Source organism: Cnephaeus nilssonii (assembly GCF_951640355.1).
Source record: "Cnephaeus nilssonii genome assembly, chromosome: 23".
Lineage (NCBI taxonomy): Eukaryota > Metazoa > Chordata > Mammalia > Chiroptera > Vespertilionidae > Cnephaeus > Cnephaeus nilssonii.
The window spans coordinates 9,951,143-9,973,859 of record NC_137094.1 but is presented as its reverse complement, the minus strand read 5'-3'; the positions used below and the strand labels follow the sequence as shown (position 1 = coordinate 9,973,859).

The window sequence follows — 22,717 nt, the reverse complement described above, 5'->3', positions numbered from 1 at the left end:
TTGCTAAATACTAAGGCCCAGGACAGACAGATGGCGTTGGGTTGCTAAGCTGCTTTGCTGTGAGCTTAAAGTTGCTGCATATGCTGGGCTAAGGGGGAAAGGCCCAGAGCGCTTTGCAGGCTTCATTCTGACCTGAGCACGTCAGCTCTGTGTTATAGCAGGGGGTGCGGTGCGCAGAGCAAACCCATCCGGTTCTTTACCTGGTGAAGCAGGTAGTGCTGAGTCTTGCAGGGAGAGTAACAATCTGGGCTTACTGTGGTGAAAACATTAATAAAGATAGATGCCTGTGTATATGTATATAAGTCTGGTTGCCCTATGGACTTGAGAGTGCCTGATGTGCTCAGCAAAATGAAGATATTTGCCCAAAGAATGAGTATTTGCCAAAAGCAAGTCCTTCCCAGTGTGTGTTTGTTTAGAAAGCTCAGTGGTGGTTCTTGTCACGGGCTCCAGGTCCTCTTTCTCAGGAAGAACTTAAGTTCTAATGATGCAGCGGCTGCCACCTGACACTCTGCTTCTGGTTCCCAGACACCAGCTGCTCCCATCGCCTTGCCCATCGCCCAGGACGTCCGTGGTGTTACCTCGGTGTGAAACCGCCTCTGCACTTTCCCGGAAATGCAGCATCTCCAGGCTCCTTGACACGCTGGCCTCGTGACTTACGTAGGATGCTCTGTCGGGAGGAGGATGCTTTTCTGTAAACATGAGTGGCCTGGCTCTCTCCCTGAGCTGGCGCCTCTTGTTGCACATCACGGAGACCTTGATCTTGGCCTATTCTGTGCTCATCTCCTGGGCTGACTCGCAGGGCCTCTTCCCGAGGCTGGAGAATGTGGGAGCCTTCAAGACCGTGTCTGTCGTGCCAACCAACGCCACGTGCGGACTCCCAGACCGCAGCACCTTTTGCCATAGCTCTGCGGTTGCCGAAAGTCTCCAGTCCTGCACCCAGAGGCTCTGCGTTCAGGATTGCCCCCACAGATCTGCACCCCCAGCCTACACGGCCCTCTTCTCCGCAGGCCTGGGGGACTGCGTGGCTGCAGACTCACAGGATCTGCGCCCCAACTCCCCTCAAAATTCCACGAGTTTTATGTTCGGAAATCACACGAGCTGCATTTCTTCTCCTCCTCCTCCGAGGCTGGCGGCATCATTTACGTTGGCTGTGTGGTTGAAACCCGAGCGGGAAGGTGTAATGTAAGTAGTCGAGTGAGTGTATGCTTTCCTGGGAGCCTGCAAAATCAGTTGTAGCGAAGATGCTTACAACTCGAATTCCAGACCAGAAATGAAGGCTCAAGCTGTGAAACCCATGCCTTTGAAGCTCAACTCCTATCATAGTCTTTTCTCCTCCAGTGTACACTGCAAATATGTCCCCCTAAATTTAACAAGCGCTGTGTCCTTTCTATAATGAAGTGAGCCCTCTGAAAGAATATGTTAACATGGTTCATTTGCAGGCAGACATGTTTACACGCCTGTCTCCTGGGTTTCCTGGTAGTTCAGTTAGCTCCACCTTTGTCTTAGCCGTCAGAGCAGACTCGGGCTCAGTGAGTTTTAGGACATGGGGGCTGGTAGTACAAAGAATTGATATTTTTCAAAGTTTTGATTGAAGTTTGCATAAAGAATCTGCTCCTGCTAGAGTATGACCTTGTCGTTAGGCAGGTAACTCTCTGAGAGCTTAGTGTTTCAGGCATCGGTATATGTTTCAGGTATCCTTGCTTTCCCAACTAGGGAAGTCCGTTTGACTCATGGGAAATGCCCAGTGTTATGAGTTGAATAAATGAATAATCCTCCATCCCTGGAAAAGGCATAACTTTTGGCCCTTTACCTTGTGGAGTTTTCAGCTCTTAGGAAATATGTAGGGAAGCATGAAAGATTCTTGAAAACTTTTATATCATGGATCCCAGTAGACATGCCTTCAGTGAGTTTGGAGCGGGGCTTCCTTAACCTCATGTCTTATCAGTTCATATGATCACATGTTTTCCATTCTGTAATAGTCTCTAAAACTGGTATCTAATGTGTTTTCCTAAGTGTCTAGAGCCAATCTGGAAATCGGAATAAGTAGGACAGTCTGGAGGCCTGTTTTCTTATCTTTTGTCTTCTTGTAGGGCCTTTGTTTCTTCCACATGTGACGTTTTTATTGTGTGAGACTGTTGGCCAAATATCTAAAAACTTGGGAAACAACCCAGATAAGTCTTACAATCTCGTAAACAAATAGGATTTAGATGTCTTGGGTGTTTGGTTTTAATTTGCCAAGTAAGAGTTGGCATATTTTCATTAAAAAAAAATGGGAGTGAAAATCATCACAAACCATCATCTCAATTTCTGTGTCACCCCTAAAAGAACACCCTGCTTTCTTACTGTTAGAAATGTCAGTAAGTCCAGCCAACTCAATTTACGTAACTAGAGTACCATCTTTAAAAACGATCTCTTGACAAGTATGAGGAGGACAAAGTATTTTTTTCCAAAGGATATATCTGTACCAAACCCATCTCCTATTGGCATCACTTTTGTATAAATAAGACAGAGGAGTATTTGTAGAGGCCATAGCACAGGGCTTACAGTTTGGGGAGTTCTACCCATCAAGGTCATTTCCATTCTCAAAACGAAAATACCTATGGGAATTGGGGAAATTTCGGAGTGTTTGCACTAGATAAGTAAAACAAACAAAACTCGGATTATCCAAATATTGTTTATCCAGGAGCAGAATAAATCCAGTTCCTAAATATTTTGCTACCTGCCTTCCTCTCACATTCATTATCTACTAAAGCTAGTATGTTTACAAGCAAACAAAATAGCAAGGAAGATAATAACATATTAAGAAATGCATTTTCAGTAAGCTTGGGGGAAATAAGCCGGCATTTGGTAAGTGCATCTTTGAGTAATGGTCAAATGCTAACTTGTAGATTGAAACTCAAGAAAAAGAAATAGAGGCAATTTTTTTCTTAGATTGTTTAAGACTTGGAATCATGGAATAAAGAGAGGCTCTTTCATTTCCAGTGACTTAGAAATAACCACCCAGTGAAGGGTTAAACAAATCATAGTAGAATTTCTATAAAAACTTATTTCTACTTTATATAAAACATTTATATCAACTTAATCTATTTGCCCAAAATATATACTTACTCTCTTAACTTTATCACCAAACTAGTGTTCCCGTTGCAGGAAAAATCCTGCAATAGGGTTTCCTGCTGCACTCTACCCCGCCCTGCCTGCTCTCCTCCCTTGTCCTCTGCCCCGCGTTCTCCACCAGCCCCCCTGCTTTTCTCCCTTCTCCGCCAGCCCGCTCTCCTTCCTTCTCCCCTGGCCCCGCCTCCGCTCCTCCCTTCTCCCCCGCCTCGCCTTCTCTGCCAGCCTGCTCTCCTTCCTTCTCCCCCGGCCCCGCCTCCACTCCTCCCTTCTCCCCCGGCCCACCTTCTCCGCCAGCCCGCCTGTTTTTCCCTTCTCCCCCAGCCCCGCATCCGCTCCTCCCTTCTCCCCCGCCTCGCCTTCTCTGCCAGCCTGCTCTCCTTCCTTCTCCCCCGGCCCCGCCTCCACTCCTCCCTTCTCCCCCGGCCCCGCCTCCGCTCCTCCCTTCTCCCCCGGCCCCACCTCCGCTCCTCCCTTCTCCTCCCCCCTGGCTTGCTTTCTTCTCCGCAGCTTTGCTCCCTTCTGCAGCTCTTGGCTTCTTTCTACGCTGTCTTGATATGCAAATTAGCCGCCATCTTTGTTGGGTAATTTGCATATTCATCCTGATTGGTTGGTGGGCGTGGCTTGGCTGGTGGGCATGGCTTGGGCATAGCGAAGGTGCGGTCAATTTGCATATTTGTCTATTATTAGATAAGATATATGTACAAAATATCCTATATAATAAAAGCCTAATATGCTAAGTGTCCAGTCATCCAGTTGGCCGTTCAATCAATCAAAGCATAATATGCTATTGATATGCTAAGGTCACTCAGCTGCTTGCTGTGACATGCACTGACCACCAGAGGGCAATGGTCTGACCGGTAGGTTAGCTTGTTGCTAGGGTCCAGCCAATTGGGACTGAGTGAGACGGGCCGGACATGCCCTGGAGCCCTCCCGCAGTCCCTCCCCAGCTGGCCAACCTCCCACGTCCCTCCCTGGCCCTGATCTTGCACTGGTGGGGTTCCTCGCCTTGGCCTGCGCCTCCTCATAATCTGGGACCCCTCAGGGGATGTTGGGAGAGCTGGTTTCAGCCCAACGGTGGAACGACCTGTCACTATGATGTGCACTAACCACCAGGGGGCAGACACTCAGTGCAGGAGCTGCCCCCTGGTGGTCAGTGCGCATCATAGCTAGCGGTCAATCAGTTGAACAGTTGCTTAGACTGTTATATATATACTAGCGTTCCCGTTGCAGGAAAAATCCTGCAATAGGGTTTCCTGCTGCACTCTACCCCACCCTGCCTGCTCTCCTCCCTTGTCCTCTGCCCCGCGTTCTCCACCAGCCCCCCTGCTTTTCTCCCTTCTCCGCCAGCCCGCTCTCCTTCCTTCTCCCCCGGCCCCGCCTCCGCTCCTCTCTTCTCCCCCGCCCCGCCTTCTCCGCCAGCTGCCTGCTTTTCCCTTCTCCCCGGCCCCGCCTCCGCTCTTCCCTTCTCCCCGGCCCCGCCTCCGCGCCTCCCTTCTCCCCCACCCCGCCTTCTCCGCCAGCTGCCTGCTTTTCCCTTCTCCCCGGCCCCGCCTCCGCTCTTCCCTTCTCCCCGGCCCCGCCTCCGCGCCTCCCTTCTCCCCCGCCCCGCCTTCTCCGCCAGCCCGCCTACTTTTCCCTTCTCCCCCAGCCCCACCTCCGCTCCTCCCTTCTCCCCCGACCCGCCTTCTCCGCCAGCCCGCTCTCCTTCCTTCTCCCCCAGCCCCGCCTCCGCTCCTCCCTTCTCCACCGGCCCGCATTCTCTGCCAGCCCGCCTGCTTTTCCGTTCTCCCCCGGCCCCGCCTCCGCTCCTCCCTTCTCCCCCGCCCCGCCTTCTCCGCCAACCCGCTCTCCTTCCTTCTCCCCCAGCCCCGCCTCCGCTCCTCCCTTCTCCACCGGCCCGCATTCTCTGCCAGCCCGCCTGCTTTTCCCTTCTCCCCCGGCCCCGCCTCCGCTCCTCCCTTCTCCCCCGCCCCGCCTTCTCCGCCAGCCCGCTCTCCTTCCTTCTCCCCCGGCCCCGCCTCCACTCCTTCCTTCTCCCCTGGCCCCGCCTCCGCTCCTCCCTTCTCCCCTGGCCCCACCTCCGCTCCTCCCTTCTCCCCCGGCCCCGCCTCCGCTCCTCCCTTCTCCCCTGGCCCCGCCCCTTCTCCCCCGGCCCCGCATGCTCAACTTCCTTCTCCCCCGGCCCCGCCTCCGCTCCTCCCTTCTCCTCCCACCCCCCCGGCTTGCTTGCTTCTCTGCAGCTTTGCTCCCTTCTGCAACTCTTGGCTTCTTTCTACGCTGTTGCGATATGCAAATTAGCCACCATCTTTGTTGGGATAATTTGCATATTCGTACTGATTGGCTGGTGGGCGTGGCTTGGCTGGTGGGCGTGCCTTGGGCGTAGCGAAGGTGCGGTCAATTTGCATATTTGTCTATTATTAGATTAGACTAGAGGCCCGGTGCACGAAATTCGTGCACGGAGGGGGGTTGTCCCTCAGCCCAGCCTGTACCCTCTCCAATCTGGGACATCCCTCTCACAATCCAGGACTGCTGGCTCCCAACTGCTTGCCTGCCTGCCTTCCTGATTGCCCCTAACCGCTTCTTCCTGCCAGCCTGATCACCCCCTAACCACTCCGCTGCCAGCCTGTTTGCCCCCAACTTCCCTCCTCTGCCGGCCTGGTCACTCCTAACTGCCCTCTCCTTCAGGGTTGATCACCACCAACTGCCCTCCCTTGCAGCCCTGATCCTTCTCAACTGCCCTCCCTTGCAGGCCGGGTGCCTCCCAACTGCCCTCTCCTGCTGGACATCTGTAGTGGCCATCTTGTGTCCACATGGGGGCAGGATCTTTGACCACATGGGGGCAGCTATATTGTGTGTTGCAGTGATGATCAATCTGCATAGTACTCTTTTATTAGATACGATAGAGGCCTGGTACAGGGGTGGGGGCCAGCTGGTTTGCCCTGAAGGGCGTCCCGGGTCAGGTGGGGGTTCCCTTGGGGTGTGGGGCGGCCTGAGCGAGGGGTCTGTGGTGGTTTGCAGGCCGGCCACGCCCCCTGGCAACCCAAGCAGAGGCCCTGATACCTGGAATTTATTTTCCTTCTACAATTGAAACTTTGTAGCCTGGAGCGGAGCCAAGCCTGGGGTTCCCTCCAAGGCCGGCAGCCATTTGTGTTGGGATTATAATTGAAACTTTGTTGCCTTAAGCGGGTGGGCCTGGCCAGGGTGTGCTGAAAGCTTTGCTTCCCCTGTTGCCGGCGGCAACCCTGGCCTGCTCTCTCAAGCTCCATTCTGCCGCCATCTGTTTGAATTTGTTTACCTTCTATAATTGAAACTTTGTAGCTTGAGTGGAGGCTTAGGCCTGGCAAGGGCAGGCAGAAAGCTTGGCTTCCTCTGTTACCTAGGAAACCTTGCTCTCTGTGGCTGTAGCCATCTTGGTTTGGGTTAATTTGCATATTTGCTCTGATTGGATGGTGCGCGTGGCTTGTGGGTGTGTCGGAGGTATGGTCAATTTGCATATTTGTCTATTATTAGATAGGATATATTTTTAATGTATTTTTATTGATTACAGAGAGGAAGGGAGAGGGTGAGAAGAATAGAAATATCAGTGATGAGAGAGAATCATTGATCAGCTGCCTCCTGCAAGCTCCCAAATTGGGAATTGAGCCCATAACACGGGCATTTGCCCTGACCAGGAATCGAACTGTGACTTCCTGGTTCATAGTGTGAAGCTCAAACACTGAGCCATGCTAGCCGGGTGTGGCATTGCTCTTTAAACAGCAGATCTTTGGGAATAATCCACTTAGAAGGCAACTAGCAAGCAATCATAATCTGCCTTCTGCTAAAAAGTTGACTTGCTAAGGTTGAAATATGACAGAGAGGAATGGGGCTTAAGTGGACCCATAATGGCCAGAAATACACAATGATATAATTAATATAAAATAAATTTATATTGAACATAAGCCAATATAGAAAATAACAATGATAAAAAATAAAAATGCCACGAGGCTATTTAAAGGGATGAGAAAAGTGTATCACTGTGATTAGGATAGAGGTGATTTAAAAATAATAATAATTTTATAACCGGCCTGACTAAAGACTAGATACTTTCTGAAAATTCTATTTATGAGAATATTATTTCACTATGTTCTCCAAATATTGGATGATCCTTCATCTAAGATCAGTGCCTTGGGCTGTGTGTGTGGTCAGGGTCAACCGGCCAGTCATCTTACAGATACCAGCTTTGGCTTCTGGCCGGTGGCCAACAAGGAGGTAGACTATAGTGGTCATTTCTCCATTTCATCATGGGAATTAAACAGAGCTGTTTAGCCTGGCATCAACCTATGAACCAGGAGGTCACAGTTCGATTCCTGGTCAGGGCACATGCCTGGAGTGCCGGCTTGATCCCCAGCAGGGAGCATGCACGAGGCAGCGATCAATGATTCTCTCTCATCATTGATGTTTCTATCTCTTTCCTTCCTTCCTCTCTGAAATTAATGAAAATAGCCGAAACCAGTTTGGCTCAGTGGATAGAGCGTCGGTCTGCGGACTGAAAGGTCCCAGGTTCAATTCCGGTCAAGGGCATGTACATTGGTTGCGGGCACATCCCCGGTGGGAGGTGTGCAGGAGGCAGCTGGTCGATGTTTCTCTCTCATCGATGTTTCTAGCTCTCTATCCCTCTCCCTTCCTCTCTGTGGAAAATCAATAAAATATATTTAAAAAAACAAAACAAAACAATAAAACAAACAAACAAAAAACTAATGAAAATATATTAAAAATAAATAGAGCTGTTTAGAGCCCTCTATGGATAGTAAATTTTCTTTACATTAAGAAAAAGAATAGATGCGCACTGGTGACTCAATACCCAGGGTATGATTGTGCTGCTGCTTATAAAAGAAAGAGCAGAGGAGCTAATGAGCCCAGCAGCTGAATGTTAGTTTTTGCAGGATGATTCAGCCCCTTCCGTTTGCCCCATGAATGTCTAATAAAGGGTGCTGAGATACTGGGGATATGTTATCAATAAGAACTCTACTTTTTAAATTGAAATGAAAGGGCTTCTCACTCCGAATAAAGCTTGCTCTGAAAATGTGCCATGCCTTAGCCTGTCTTTTGGCCGGATGCTGACCTTTTTTCTCTCCGGTTGCTTCCCAAGGTGTGTTATAGAGAAGATGGCGCATGGGCAGATTGTGTTCAAACTTACAGTATCGGAGAAAGAAGCCACGTTTTATTATCGCACAGTAAATGGTTTGCAGCCTCCAATAAAAGTAATGACACTGGGGAGAATTCTTGTGAAGAAATGGATTCATCTCAGTGTGCAGGTGAGTAAAATAAAACATATTTAACATTTGGTTAAACATACCAATCTGTCTTCCTTTCTTTCCTTTCAATGGCATCTTCCCACAGGATCTGAAGCGGGTTCTTTTTAGCTTTCAAGCATGTGCAAACGACTCAAGAGAATCGGTATTTAAATGACCTAATGATGCATCTCTTGATATACCAGCATTGTCCCCGCAAAATTGCTGCGAAAACTCCCACAGAAGCTTAGGACAATGCTATCTGGAGTAATAATACCCTCGTGAAATTTTTGTTGCCTTTGGTTAGTGTATTTTCTCTTGTTCAGAAATGCGTGAGGGCTTTTTTTGGTGTCTGGAAGTAAGGTTACTGGTCGCGGCAGTGTGGAAAGCCCTGCCTGGCTTCGCAGCTGCCTTTTGCAGATAGCATCTGATGATGGGAATAAAATTTGGCTGTTGCATTAAAATGCTGACCTTAGGACTAATGAACTCGACACATAAGACACTCGGAAGGTGTTATATGATTACTTTAGTTGTCAGCCACAGTTTGTATTAACCTTAGAAGCTGCTAAAGGCTGAGATAACTGTGAGATGTCTGTTAGTTTATGGTTCCCGGAAGAGACAGGGTTTATCCTTTTCATGTCTGCAGGGCACTGGCATGGCCCATGCAGCTAAGAGCCAGCCTTGCCTCTCAGGCCAGAGGTACCGTGTGTGCAGTTCTCAGCATATGTTCCCATCCGGGCATCCGGACAGTAGTCCTTGTGAACCCCATTTGCACCAGGGGGTGTTTATATCCCCGTTTTAAAAGTAAGAATAACATTTGATTTCTCTCATTTTTATCCCACCCAGAAGCAGGGAGCGAGTGGACTTCCTTAGGCCCTTGAGGATTGTGGTCTGGGTTTTAGAGTTTGTTTCGGCATAGAAATTGTTCTTGGTGATACACGCACGCTTTGTCCATACCTTTGTTGTGCCTGGGTGTAAATGAAATCATGCCATGTATTTGCATAGCTGTGCATGAAAAGCCTTGGGAAGAATGTTTAAAATAGCAATACAGAGAGGCAACAATGGTTGATTTCTATAGGAAGATATTGGTGAAGTGATATTCAATCAGCATGTTACGCCTTATCTACTCAGCTTTTAGTTAGGATGTGAGTTTAGCACATACACTTGGCAGGGAGCCATGTTTTCAGGCCACCAGCGTTGAAAGGACCTTCAAAGGGGTGGTCATGTCTGATCCCAGGTTAGGACTGTAGAGCAGATGGGTTCAGTTTGTCGGAGCTTACCTCTCACTGTTCAGTAGTTAGCAGAGAGGGACCTAATCTGTCCTATGTCTCCAAATGGTCCATTCTAGCCACTGACTAGTACCACAGGACTGGGTTATATTGTGAAAAATGTGCAAATAGAAACTGCCAAAGAAGGGGAATCTGCAGAAGATGTCAAATCAATATGTTTTCATATGTTGGTATCAACGATGATAAAAAAAATTCTTTTGACTTGCCGTTAAAATGTTGCCTTGTCTGCGAGCCTGTGCCATGTGTTGGCAGTGGTGACTGATTAAAAGCCATCTAAATGGGAAGAGGGGACCAGGACCGAGTCCCTCTCCTGGGAGTAAGAGGCTCTTAGAGTGCCTCTTGAGATCAGCATTATCTTTTCAGTACACGTCAAATATGAGTCCTTTCCTAGTTTAGGCAAAACTTCTTCATAAATCTTTAAATCTTACCCTTCTTTCAAGGAAAGGTTAAAGTACTTGTGATTTAATGAGTCTACTTTATTTCTTAACTGCCTGACTACCAAGAGAAAACTTGTCCTTTCCAATTTGTACACTTCTATTTATTTTTACATATGTTTTTCCCCCATTCTACATTTCATGTTAAAACTATATAACTAAACAGTGATGGACCATGAGAAAAACCATGCAGATTGGCCATGTATTCATCTGGCCTTTATTGTCAGATTCAGGGGTATCCCAGCATTATGAAAATCTTGATTCATTGGCATAAAAGTGAGAGCACCATTATTTATTCTTAATGGGAGATCTGCATGGGGTTTCTGTAGTGGACACCAGTCTGAATATTTTGAAGATACTATGAAATGTATAGTAATTCATTTTATAGACATTGAATAAGGAATGTGCTCATTCCTATCCAATAAAAAAAGTAATATGCAAATTGACCGTCACTCCAACACAAGATGGCCACCCCCATGTGGTCAAAGATGGCTGCCCCCATGTGGACACAAGATGGCCACCACAAGATGGCCAGCAGGGGAGGGCAATTGTGGGTGATCAGGCCAGCAGGGTAGGGTAGTTTGGGGAACCAGGCCAGCAGGGGAGAGCAGTTAGGGGTGACCAGGCCATCAGGGGAGGGCAGTTAGGGATGACCAGGCCTGCAGGGGAGGGCAGTTAGGGGTGACCAGGGCAGCAGGGGAGGGCAGTTGGGGGCGACCAGGCCAGCAGGGGAGGACAGTTAGGGGTGACCAGGCTGGCAGAGGAGGGTAGTTAGGGGTGATCAGGCTGGTAGGCAGAAGTGGTTAGGGGCATTCAGGCAGGCAGGCAGGCGAGTGGTTGGGAGCCAGCAGTCCTGGATTGTGAGAGGGATGTCCGACTGCCCGTTTAGACCCAATCCCCCTGGTGGGATCGGGCCTAAACTGGCAATCAGACATCCCTTGAGGGGTCCCAGATTGGAGAGGATGCAGGCTGGGCTGAGGGACACCCCCCCCCCCATGCACACATTTTGTGCACCGAGCCTCTAGTAATGTTATAAAAAGAGTGGGACGGACACAAGATTGGGAGTAGGGAAACCTGAGTCATTCCCCATACTGTGTAGTCGTAAGAAATTCTCTTGACTCGGTTGGTTTCTGTGCTTTGTAGTAAGAGGATTGGACTGGACGGACTAAACGAGGCTTCCTCGACTCTTACATAAAGACACAAGCGGACTGTGGAGTGAGGCACAGTTTATGGAAGCGTGGAAAGCTGCTGGGCAGGGTGTCTGGGTGTAAGTGACAGCGAGCTCCGCACGCAGCCCGCACCAGGCTGGTGCTGTTTTCTGCTTTCCCATGCGGTCTGGTATTTACACAGAAACATTGTTTGGAGTAGATTTTATGGCCAAGATATGGGCAAAGGCAGCTTGTAATCGTTTCACCGTAGAACTGCAAAGAATATATTTTCATACAAAATGTAACTTACTGTTGCATTATTATGTAGCATATGCACATTCTGTTTGATTTTGGGATTAGAGACTTTCACCATCGCTAGGCATGGGCTAGAACACATAATTGATAGTCTGGTTTAGTCAAATTGCGAATTGCAAGTCTAATTAATGTGTATGCATATTTTTACTTATGCTCCAATGTGTCCACAAATCAATCCATTTATATGGGGTGTGGGTGCCCGTGTGTGTGTAAAAGAAAACACATCTTTACATATGGAATTGGCTCAGAAACCTGAATTTAACTTACAGAGACTTGGGGACATGAAATTAATGGACAGATTTGACCGTATACCTTACCTCAGACAGTTCACTCCATATCAGCTTTCTATCAGCAAAACCAGAATTCTAATTTTCCAAATTTGGGAAAAAGGAATGATTTTTTTAAACTAATTAGATCCCTTGGCAAAAAAAAAAATAAAAAATAAAAAAGGTGCCAGGGAGAGCCAGAGATTCTGAGCATCAAAAGTCTAATTTCCTAAACAAAAACGTGGAGGTTACAGTAATGGATCTAACAGCATTGCGAAGACTCCACCTGTTGGAATATGATTAGTTTTTAAATTAATATTCATTCAGAGACTTGAATCTGATGCGATTGCCAATTTAAATTTCACTTTGGGCTTTAATATATTGGCTATTTCAAATTATATCAAGCTGAAATTTGTTATGTCGTATTTTTTGTCCGAAAACTGGAAAAAATCAATTCAGTCTTTTTATTATCAAACCGGGAACACTGATTGCATTGGCTGATATTTTTAAGCCCAGTTTTTGTATTACATCAGTATATGCTGTCCGTATTAAAGAGATCTGTTTTGATTTTCTTTTTTAAAAATGGTTTGAAATACATAAGAGATGATACTTGAGCAGTTTGTTGTGTGTTGGTTGAAAAAGAAAGGCAGCGTAGAAGTATATTACATTTAATTGCATATCATTTAAAAGTAAAACCTCAGAGTGTCCTATGAAAATACTATTTTCCCCTAAGCAGCTCCACACTTACATATTTTATAGGATACATAGCATCAAAGAAGCACAATATGGTAACCTTATTGTAATTGTGCTAAAATGCAGTATAAGTTATTAAAATTAGAAACTGATAGATCCTAAAACTGGGGAAATAAAAGGTTTAGCAGTGGGTTTGTTCACATTTCCTGTGCTATTCTGAAGGCTCCTGATATACTGCCAATTCAAGAGCCACAGATGATTCTAACTACAGTAACATAACAAAAAGAGCAGTTCTAATCTGATACAAAGAAGGCAGAAATGCATGGGTAAATAAAGTTTTGGGGATCAATAGATGAAGCACAGGAGTTTCATAATCATAGTTTGTTCGTGAAATATGTTCTTTTGATTTATGTATTCAATCTGAAAAAGGAAAACTATTGATAGTTCTGGAGAAAAAGAAAATGCAATTTAACCAACATTTGTTAGAATAGATAAACCAAGTCTCTCAATTAATCTCTGCAGTATATGCCCAGGTGCACACTTTGTAAAGGTATTTCCATGTCTCTATTGATTGGGGGATCATAAAACGCCTGTGCAGCCTTCAGTGAGCGGTATGTCCTGGGATTCCCATGGGAACACCACGTCAGCCCCCACCCCGTGAAAAATTCATTCCCTATCATCGCATTAATACTCTTCATTGCTTTTAACTATAACTATGTATATGTGTCTGTATTTGTAAAATATTGTTAATTTGTGCAAAGCCTTCTGTTTGTACCCAGCCAGCTTAATACCACCCAAGTCAGTTGAATAGCTTTAATGATGCACAATAAGTAAAGATCAATAGACTTTCACAAAGCTTTTCACAATAATCAGCTAAAAATAATGATGATAACAGCTGCCATTATAGAGTACTGATTAGCTGCACTGTATTAAACATCTTAATGCTTAATTTTCAAATGTTAATGATAGTTCTGTGACATTGGCGTATATTTGCTCCATTACAGAGATGACAACAATGAGCCTCTGGGAGGTTAAATCATCTGCCTAAATTTAGTCTCAAGTTTCTGTGCACAATTCCAGCTGTCCTGTAACTGAAAAAAATACTAAAGTGCCATGAACCTGGGTCACCAAGATTTACCAACAAGTCCTTTGCCCTCAGTCTCCACCTTTCTCCCACCAACAGGTCCTTGGATTTTAATTCCTGAGCAGCTCTGCAGGCTGCCCACTTCTCTGCACACCTCCCATGGCCACTGCCGTGCACGGTGGGCCTATCTCACTGGGCCCTGAGAGTGACGTCACGACCCTTTGGTTTTGTCCTCATGTAAATCGTTTTCCTTCACTGCAACCAAAATGGTCTTTAGGACAAGGTAATCTGCTCAGGTCATACCTTTTCCCTCCTCTGCCTCCCTCCCCATATCCTGTTCCTGCATAAAACCTTTCAGTAAGTCCCATTGAAAACATGCTAACATGGCCACCAGTGCTCTTTAAGAGATCGCATCTTCCACCCGGCCGGTGTGGCTCAGTGGTTCCCTGTAGAATAACTACTGTCTGAGGTTATGGTCAGTACTGCAATTGGTAGGGAGCCTTGCCTTTCAGGGGGGCAAGCAGAGGATTAATTCTCAATTATAAATACAGACTTGATGCAAGGGCAGCATTGAACTTGGCATCAGCATGTCAATATTTTAGCTAATTTACAGGGCCATGAACACTTCAGGGGAAAGAGAAATGGTTGATGTTTCATAGGAAACACAGGCTGGAGCGAGGGGAGATGGCACCATTTGTACTCTTTTCCACGTCGATTCTATTCATCTTGGCAGGGATATCTTCCTGAAGCCACTTGGTAATTGAAAAGATGCTTGTGAACCCTCAGGACGGGTCTCCCTCCATGTCACAAGCCCCATGGCCTTGGTGTGAATGGGGAAGCTAGTCCTTATGATGCAAAGGCAGTTGTCTTTATTTGCAGAGCTCCTCGCTAGGCGTTCCTCCTGTCACCATATGTAGTTTGACGTTCATTTGCACCATGTGTAACTGGCTCATGTAGTGATTAAAATAATAAGCAATGCTTGATCATGTTTAAAATAAATACCAAGGATAAATTCTTCTATTAATTAGTGAGAGCTTATCCAAATTAGCATTTGTAATTAGGAACTCTTGTTCATTTTTGTTGCAACCTATTGGATATCCTGGGCTAAATCATTAACGCTAGTGTAACTGAGCATTAATGATAGCTGGCTTAATTTTTAAGTATAGTGATATCACTTATCCTAATAGCGACACATTATAGATACTATATCAAACAGCATCATAGAAGATGCACGTGGAATTTGGATTTAGCATAAATGAAAATGTGTTAGGTTTGCTTATTGAGCCACATAACAAAACCCAGAATGTGTCCTTTGCAGGCAGAGTTTGATTCAAGGTTTCCTTGCACTCTGACGTAGTTTTGCATGGCTTCCTGTTTCCTTAAGACCCATGACATATCTTTTTATTGAAAATATTCTCCCAGTCTATAGCTTGTCTTCTTATTTTTTTATTTTTTTGTTAATCCTCATTCAAGGATATTTTTCCATTGAATTTTAGAGAGAGTAGAAAGCAGAGGGAGAGACAGAGAGAGAAACATTGATGTGAGAGAGACACTTATTAGTTGCCACCTGTACATGCCCAGACCAGGGCCCAGGAGGATGGAGCCTTCAACCAAGGTGTATGCCCTTGACTGGAACTGAACCTGTGACCCTTCAGTCTGCGGGCCAGTGCTCTATCCACTGAGCAAAACTGGCTAGGGCTGTAGCTTGTTTTATTTCTCAACAATTTTTTTCCAGATTAGATGTTTTCAATTCTCTAAGTCTTGACTCTCCTCCACAGTGGATTTGCTTTGGGTCATTTTTCAGAATCCTTAGGTAGTTCCTTTTGTATTCTGTTGAGATTTTTTAGTTGTAATTAGCAGGGGGAGAGAGAGAGACTGATGTGGGCTTACTTCATCAGGATCAGAATCAGACCTGTGTGGTGCTTTTTAATTTGCAAAGTTATAAAAATTAGTTTTGATCCATGAATATTTCTGATTGCCACTTTCCATATGAAAAAAAAAACACACACAAAAACATCAAAAACTATAAGATTTTTTTTAACTTCAGAAGTAAGTGAAAAGCCATGTGACCAGTGACCTAAAACTCTGGAAAAGCTAAACCTTAGGATGTTGAATGTTATTCAGTGTGTTCTGAATTCCAGCCCCTAGAATGCATGTTGTCTTACTTAGGTACCTTGTAGAACTCTCATTTAATTCTTATCGTTTTTGGGTTTTTTTAACGTATTATTTTAGTATTTTTGGATTTTTTTTTAAAAATTACGTTTTCAATTTAAATATTTGCTGAAAATTAATACTTTTTAAAAAGGAGGTAAATAAGGTTGTTAAGGAAATTTATTTTTTACCATATGCAGAAGCCTTTTTTAGTTCAATATTCTTTGGTGACACGAGCTGCCACCAAATAGTGGAGGACTCACTCAAGTCCACAGTGGGGCTCAGTGGAGGATCCTATGCCACTGTGAGTGAGGACTGGCCGGGTGTCTTCTGTGATTAATGGAAGGAGTTGAAGAGAACCTGGTGGCCAGTTCCCTAGTAAACAAGTCACATCCTCTTGCCTCAGGCATTTGGCCTTTGTGAGTATAAAAGACCACAGACACCTACTATGCCTGCAGCACTTTTTAAGAGGTCTTTGAGGGCACTGAAGAGAGTGAAGGCAGAGCCCCATCCACAAGAAGCTGTCTGGAAGAAGAGACCAGGGTGGATGTTGGGTACAGATTTGAAGGAAATAATTTTTGAATAAAAGGAGAGATTAAAAAAAAAATCACAGACATTATAGAACCAAAATTTTAGAATATGTAGAAAAGAGGAAAAAAGGGAAGACAAACCCTACTGAGCCTCCTTAGTGCATATGTAATTCTGTCTACCACCCTCCTCTTTTTCAAGTTAACATTGCAGGGCCATTTATTTCTCCTAGCTTCATAGGTCAAGGTCGGTCTTGAGGGAAGTACTGGAGATTCCCTGAGAGAAGATGAAGGTTGTTAAAGAAGGAGCTAGCATGAGAATTCAGGAACCTGCTACATTCTGGATTGGTTTTCTTTATTGTTATTTTTTTTTATATAAAGTAGAAAGCTTTGTACTTGTCTTTATTTCCTGTAAAGACTTGTCCTTAACTATCTCTTGGATTACAGCTCTTAAGGGGACAAGGCAGTACTTAGGTAACATTTAAAAAATTAACGTATCAATGTCAGTCGGTTTCCTACTGAGTCCAGATTCTCCATGTATTATTTTTAGGAGTTCCCTGTGCAGAAGGCACTTATGAGACTACTGAGGCATGGTGGGGTTGGGGATATTTAACAGAGGTGAGCAGTGTCACAAGCAGTTTGGAAGTCAACACATTTTTCCTGGCGGAAGATATGCACCGACAGAAAAGGAATGACTGGGGATTTTGTTCAATATAGGATTAAGACCAAGAACTAGAGCTTATGGGCCCCAGCAGAATCTGCCCAAGAGGTCACAGTGCCTAAGGGAAGACAGCTCTCAGCACGTCACTTAACCTCCCTCACCTAGTCTTCTTGTTGGTCTAATGCAGTGCTTATGCAGACTCACCACATGTCAGAAAATATCCGCAAGGCATTGTCTCAAATTGACCCTCTGGATTTCTCCATGCTGCCTGGCTATTATTTATTAAGATGTATTGGGGCAAGTCTCAAATGGTAGAAGAGATAAAAGGCAGATCTGCTAAGTGAGGAAGTGGGGTTGAGCACAATGCCACAGAAACTCACACTAATCCAGGAGGACTCCACCTGCCAATCAAACCCATATTCATTTTTAAAAAAAAAAAAAAGATTAATAATGGCTTGTTAACTGAGCAAGCTGGCAGATGTTGGGAGGAAAGAGATGCGATCTCAGGGCATCCATGACCAGGTGATGACTGACTGACCAATTTCAAAAGATGCTCTGAAGGACCGTCAAGTCCAGGTCCATGTGTGTTTTGATGATAGTTGCATCTATATTTAAAGCCTCTGTCACTGGAAGCACTCCTGGTGTTGTCAGGCTGTCTAGTGGGCCGGGCGAGCTGCAACTTCTCGCAATTGAATGTCAATAAGACCAGAGCAATTTTGGTTGATTCATAGCCCCAGCTTAAGCATATTCACTCGCACAGATTACATTTGACAGATAGTTACCTTCAGCTGAACTCAGTGGCGAGAAGCTAGGGCGTGCTCTTGACAGTGAGCTCTGAGTTGATGCCTAATGTTTATTTCATATTCTGTTTTTACCTTCCCTAATACGGCATGTGTAAATCTGTATTTAAATATATCCTCAGCTCATGTTTTCGCCAGCCCACTTGTTACCTCTGGACAGACTGCTGTAATGGCTCCATTTCATTGTTTTAAGAAAAATAACTTGCATGCATTCCAGCTTTAATTTCACCAAATCCAATCAGTGGTGACTAATTTAAAGTGTTTCCTTGATGAGCAGTTGCAACACTATAGCGTGAAATTGCTCAAGTGAGGGAAGAATTCTTACATCTCTAAAAACTTAGTCTTCAACATGGGGTGTGTAATTGTGAATAGCGAGAAAGTATGTCCACATCTACTTGCCATATCGCTGTTTGTTTATCTTCTGTCAGCATTGAGGTCCCTCTGTTCTCAAACCTGGAGATAGAATTATCCATTTCAGGAATATTTAGCCCTTTAAAATGAATATGGTTTTAAAAACATTCTGAAATGCTTTCATTGAACGATAACATACATATAACCCAATACACTGTAAAAAAAACAAAAAATAAAACCCACTGTTGCTGCCCAGCCAGTGTTTCTCAGTGGTTGAGCATCGACCCATGAACCAGGAAGTCATGGTTTGATTCCCAGTCAGGGCATATGCCCAGGTTTCAGGCTTAATCCCCCATAGGAGTGTGCAGGAGGCAGCCAATCGATGATTCTCTCTCATCATTGATGTTTCTATCTCTCTCTCCCTTTCCCTTCCTCTCTCTGAAATCAATAAAAGCATACTTTACAAACAAACAAACTGTTGTTCTTTATGAATATTTAGATTGGGAAAATAATTAAGACTTGGGGTTTTATGTTCAGGAAGAGGTGCAGTTATGGTGTGAATTCAATCTTGTACTAAATTCCCAACTTTTCAGTTACGTTAAATTCATTAAGATTCTGGCTGGGAAATTTAAAGAACATAGAGATCTTATAACCTGAGCCTAACTAAGTTCTGTACGAATAGCACTATAAAGGTCTGGAATCCTTTATTTAACTCGGCAAAGGAGAGTTGTGTTTGCATCAGACTCACCCTTCCTTGGAAGTAGTGATTTCAAAGCAAACCTGTTCTACTCATGCATTTCCATCTTTTCTAGAATCTGAGACTTTAAGACATCAAACAATTCAAATTATATAGTTTGCATTTCACACAGAAGAAACACTCATGTGAAAGTTGATAAAATATATTAATTATTTTCTCCACATTTACTGGTATACTTTCTCTGTCTCACTCTTTTTTAAAACTGACAGTCAAAATTTTTTCTCTCTTTTACTGACAGCTAGTAAATGTACTGACAGTTGAGAAATAAGATGTAAATGTAAGTCACTGTTATTTTGTCCACCTGATACCTGAGCGTTAGGTGGAAATGCTTGGCTATATTTTAAAATAAAAATGAAATGATTTCCAATGGGTCTGATGGGAAGATATATAGAAAAACTGTTCTCTGTAAATAAAAATGTGTTAGAGGCAATATTTTAGTGCATTTAGAAATATCACCCTTTTCTCATTAGGCTGTGACTAGTATTTGCATTGAAGAAAATAGGGCAATTATTTAAGGTGTGCATTTACTTTCTGTTCCATTAGCTATAAATCTTTTCAGCGTGAAATTAATGGAGAGTTTATAAATGGAGCAGAGGAAGCAGGTTAAGAAGTTACTATCTGATTAAGAATTTTCTCCTGATGAAATATTAGATCCAGGATTTAAATTGTTTTATGCTAATTAGGAAAGTCCTGTTTAGTAAATGTAACTCTTGAAGAAATGCTATCTAAGTGGTTTGGTGTGACGAGTTATCTGTTGGTAGAAGTATGTTGGGTTAACCTGGACTAACTCTTTTATCATACAAGGACTAATTTCTTACTTCCATTAAAGAGTGATTTGCCATTTCTCTAAGTTGTAAGTAATAGCTGAGTTATAAAACATAAGCTAAATGGTAGTGTTCATTTATGTATGACTTAAATGGTATTCACAGGATTTTATTTCATTTTTTCCACCTCAATATTGTCCTTATATATATGGGCATTGGGAGAAGGAGAATCCTTGGAATTTATACATTTTTATATGCAATTATAAGCTGATCAATTTCATCAAGAAACTTGCCCTCATTTTACTTGTAATAGATGCTCAAAAAATGGGCCCATAGTTCCTCTTAATTGTTTTTCTCTGCTTGTGTCTCTACTTCTTACTTTCTTACCCTTGTACTGAATCACATACAGCTTTGTGAAAATTTGTCATAGAAGATTCAAATAGATTTGCCTTTAAACAGAGTAATTTCACTATCCCTTTGATTGAAGACTACATGGGGAGGCAAGAAAAGTCCTGCCTGATGAGTTACAAAAGGCAGGAATTCCCTCACAGAAAAAGCAGCAGGAGTTTCCCGGGCAGGGGCTTCAGCCAGCGGTGTCAGCTGCATAGAAGGTGCCGTGGCTTGTGGAGCACTGTGTAGATTGTAGCTCGGGCTTGTCCTCCATGTCACTGTTTGATTCCTCTCTCTCTTAACATGGCATTTGCATTTCGCTCTGCCTGAGAACCGGCCTGTGCAAATGCCTGGTGACAGGTCAGAAAGCTGCTTTCATGGTGGAAGTGAGGCGTTTTCTTGTTCACTACGTTCACAATAAAAATGCATCCTCTGAGTCTTACATAACTGGGAATCCCTTTGTGCATTTGCAATTTCCACTTGAAGGCAAAATATTAAAATACAAAGAGTGGGGCACTTTTTACATTACAAAACGACAAAAGCAACCAAGTTAGTTGGTTACTGTCAGCAAGAACGAAAAAGCAGCAGAACCAAAAGACACAACTTTACTGGATTTCCAGTGAAAGATAAAAGCCTTAAGGAGGAGATGCTTACATATCACTTTAGAGCAGTGGTTCTCAACCTTTCTAATGCCGCGACCCTTTAATACAGTTCCTCATGTTGTGGTGACCCCCAACCATAAAATTATTTTCGTTGCTACTTCATAACTATAATTTTGCTACTGTTATGAATCGTAATGTAAATATCTGTGTTTTCCGATGGCCAAAGAGCCGCATGTGGCTCGCGAGCCGCAGTTTGCCAACCACTGGAATAGACTGTCCAACAAATGAAGGAAGGAAAGGGGTGAGGGGATAAGAGATCAACCAGAGGACTTGTATGCATGCATATGAGCATAACCAGTGGACACAGACTTGGGGTTGGGGGTGGTCATGGAGAGGTCAGTGGAGGAATAAAGAGACATGTAACACATCCTATATAATAAAGAGGTAATATGCAAATTGACCATTACTCCAACACACAAGATGGCTGCCCCCATGTGGACACAAGATGGCCGGCAGGGGAGGGCAGTTAGGGGCAATTGGGCTGGCAGGGGAGCAGTTAGGCATCAATCAGGCTGGTAGGGGAGTGATTAGGGGGTGATCAGGCTGGCAGGCAGAAGCAGGTGGGGGCAATTAGGCAGGCAGGCAGGCGAGCAGTTGGGACCCAGCAGTCCTGGATTGTGAAAGGGATGTCCGACTGCCCATTTAGGCCCAATCCCAGTGGGATCGGGCCTAAACGGGCAGTCGGACATCCCTCGAGGGGTCCCAGATTGGAGAGGGTGCAAGCTGGGCTGAGGGACCCCCCCCCCATGCGCATGAATTTAATGCACTGGGCCTCTAGTTAAATAATAAATTAAATTAAAAAAAAAAGAATTATGAGTACTTGCCGTACACTTGTTTCATTGATTTCTCACCTTGGAGACATACTTTGGGCATCCGTATATACATGAAAGTTAGATTGTTTTTGGAGAGAATAATGGTAATAATTATGTTCCCTGAGTTGAATGTATAGAATTGTGTTGTTTTTTACTGTAAAGAGCCAGGTAACTGGATCATGCCAGAAGGTAGTTAATTCTGGGCAAAGATTTTTCCCCTTTTCCAATAATGCTATTCAGCCAACAGCTAGTTACTGTGTGACTCAGGCGTGGTTCTCAGGAGATTTGGACAAAAGAGAAGGTCAGAGGGCCAGGAGAGCCTGATGTACTCAAGGAGACATTTGAGTTGGATTCTCACACCAGAATCTTGCCTCCTCATCCCTAATGCAGACAGTGTAATAATGGGGGAGAGGGAAGAGGGCGGGAGGGCGGGTGGAGATGTCTTTTTAGGTTAAATGTTCAAATAAGGTCCTTCACTTCTATCTCTGTTAGCACAGGGCATTGCAAACCCTGTGACACATTTTGGAAGTGTTGCTTTAAAATAGACTTTAACACTTGAGGATCTGCATAGGGTATTGTTGAGTGCTTAATAGATCCTGTGTCTACCTACTGAAGTCACTGCCCAGGCAGGATCTACCTCATTAACTGCTAAGGTACTTCGGCCCGCCTGGAGAATGCAGACTGGACTCCCACAACTCTTATACCCAAAACTCCTGGTCTCATCTATAATAATAAAAGCATAATATGCTAATTAGATTCGACGTCCTTCCGGATGACCTTCCAGACGAAGCCAGGGCTGTGAGGGAAACCCGGGTCCCAGGTGCCTGCAGGCGGCTAGAGGGAAGCCCAGGTCCCAGGTGCCAGAGTGAAGCTGGTGCCAGCAGCCGGGAGAAGGAAGGCCTACTCTTGCACGAATTTTGTGCATTACTATAATTTTAGTAATTATATAATGTTCCGTATCTGAAGAAAATCGCCTAAATGGCATAATGTTGGTCTTGGGTGGTTTAACTTGCATGGGATACTCCATGCAGAAAAATTTGGTCTGCATTGAAGGACTTTTTTTTTTTTTTTTAAATCAGGTCAGCTTTATCCAAGTAAATGGTGAAAATGGGAAGTAGAAACAAAGTCTTTAAAAAATGGATGCCAGAGCCTGACTGGTGTGGCTCAGTGGTTAAGTGCTGACTCATGAACCAAGAGGTCACTGGGTCTGTTTCCAGTCAGGGCACATG

The 22,717-nt window shown here is 44.5% G+C and overlaps 1 protein-coding gene across 1 annotated transcript in view; it reads left to right on the top strand.

Moving 5' to 3' along the window:
* Nucleotides 1-697: 697 nt before the first annotated feature.
* The window catches only part of USH2A (usherin), a gene marked incomplete at its 5' end in the record, with an annotated part of 397,572 nt that continues 375,552 nt past the window's right edge, over nucleotides 698-22,717 (top strand). Inside the window, 2 exons of the mRNA XM_079763761.1 lie at nucleotides 698-1,182; nucleotides 8,243-8,408. Coding sequence (XP_079619887.1) covers nucleotides 698-1,182; nucleotides 8,243-8,408 — 651 coding nt within the window. The remainder of the gene's footprint in view (nucleotides 1,183-8,242; nucleotides 8,409-22,717) is intronic.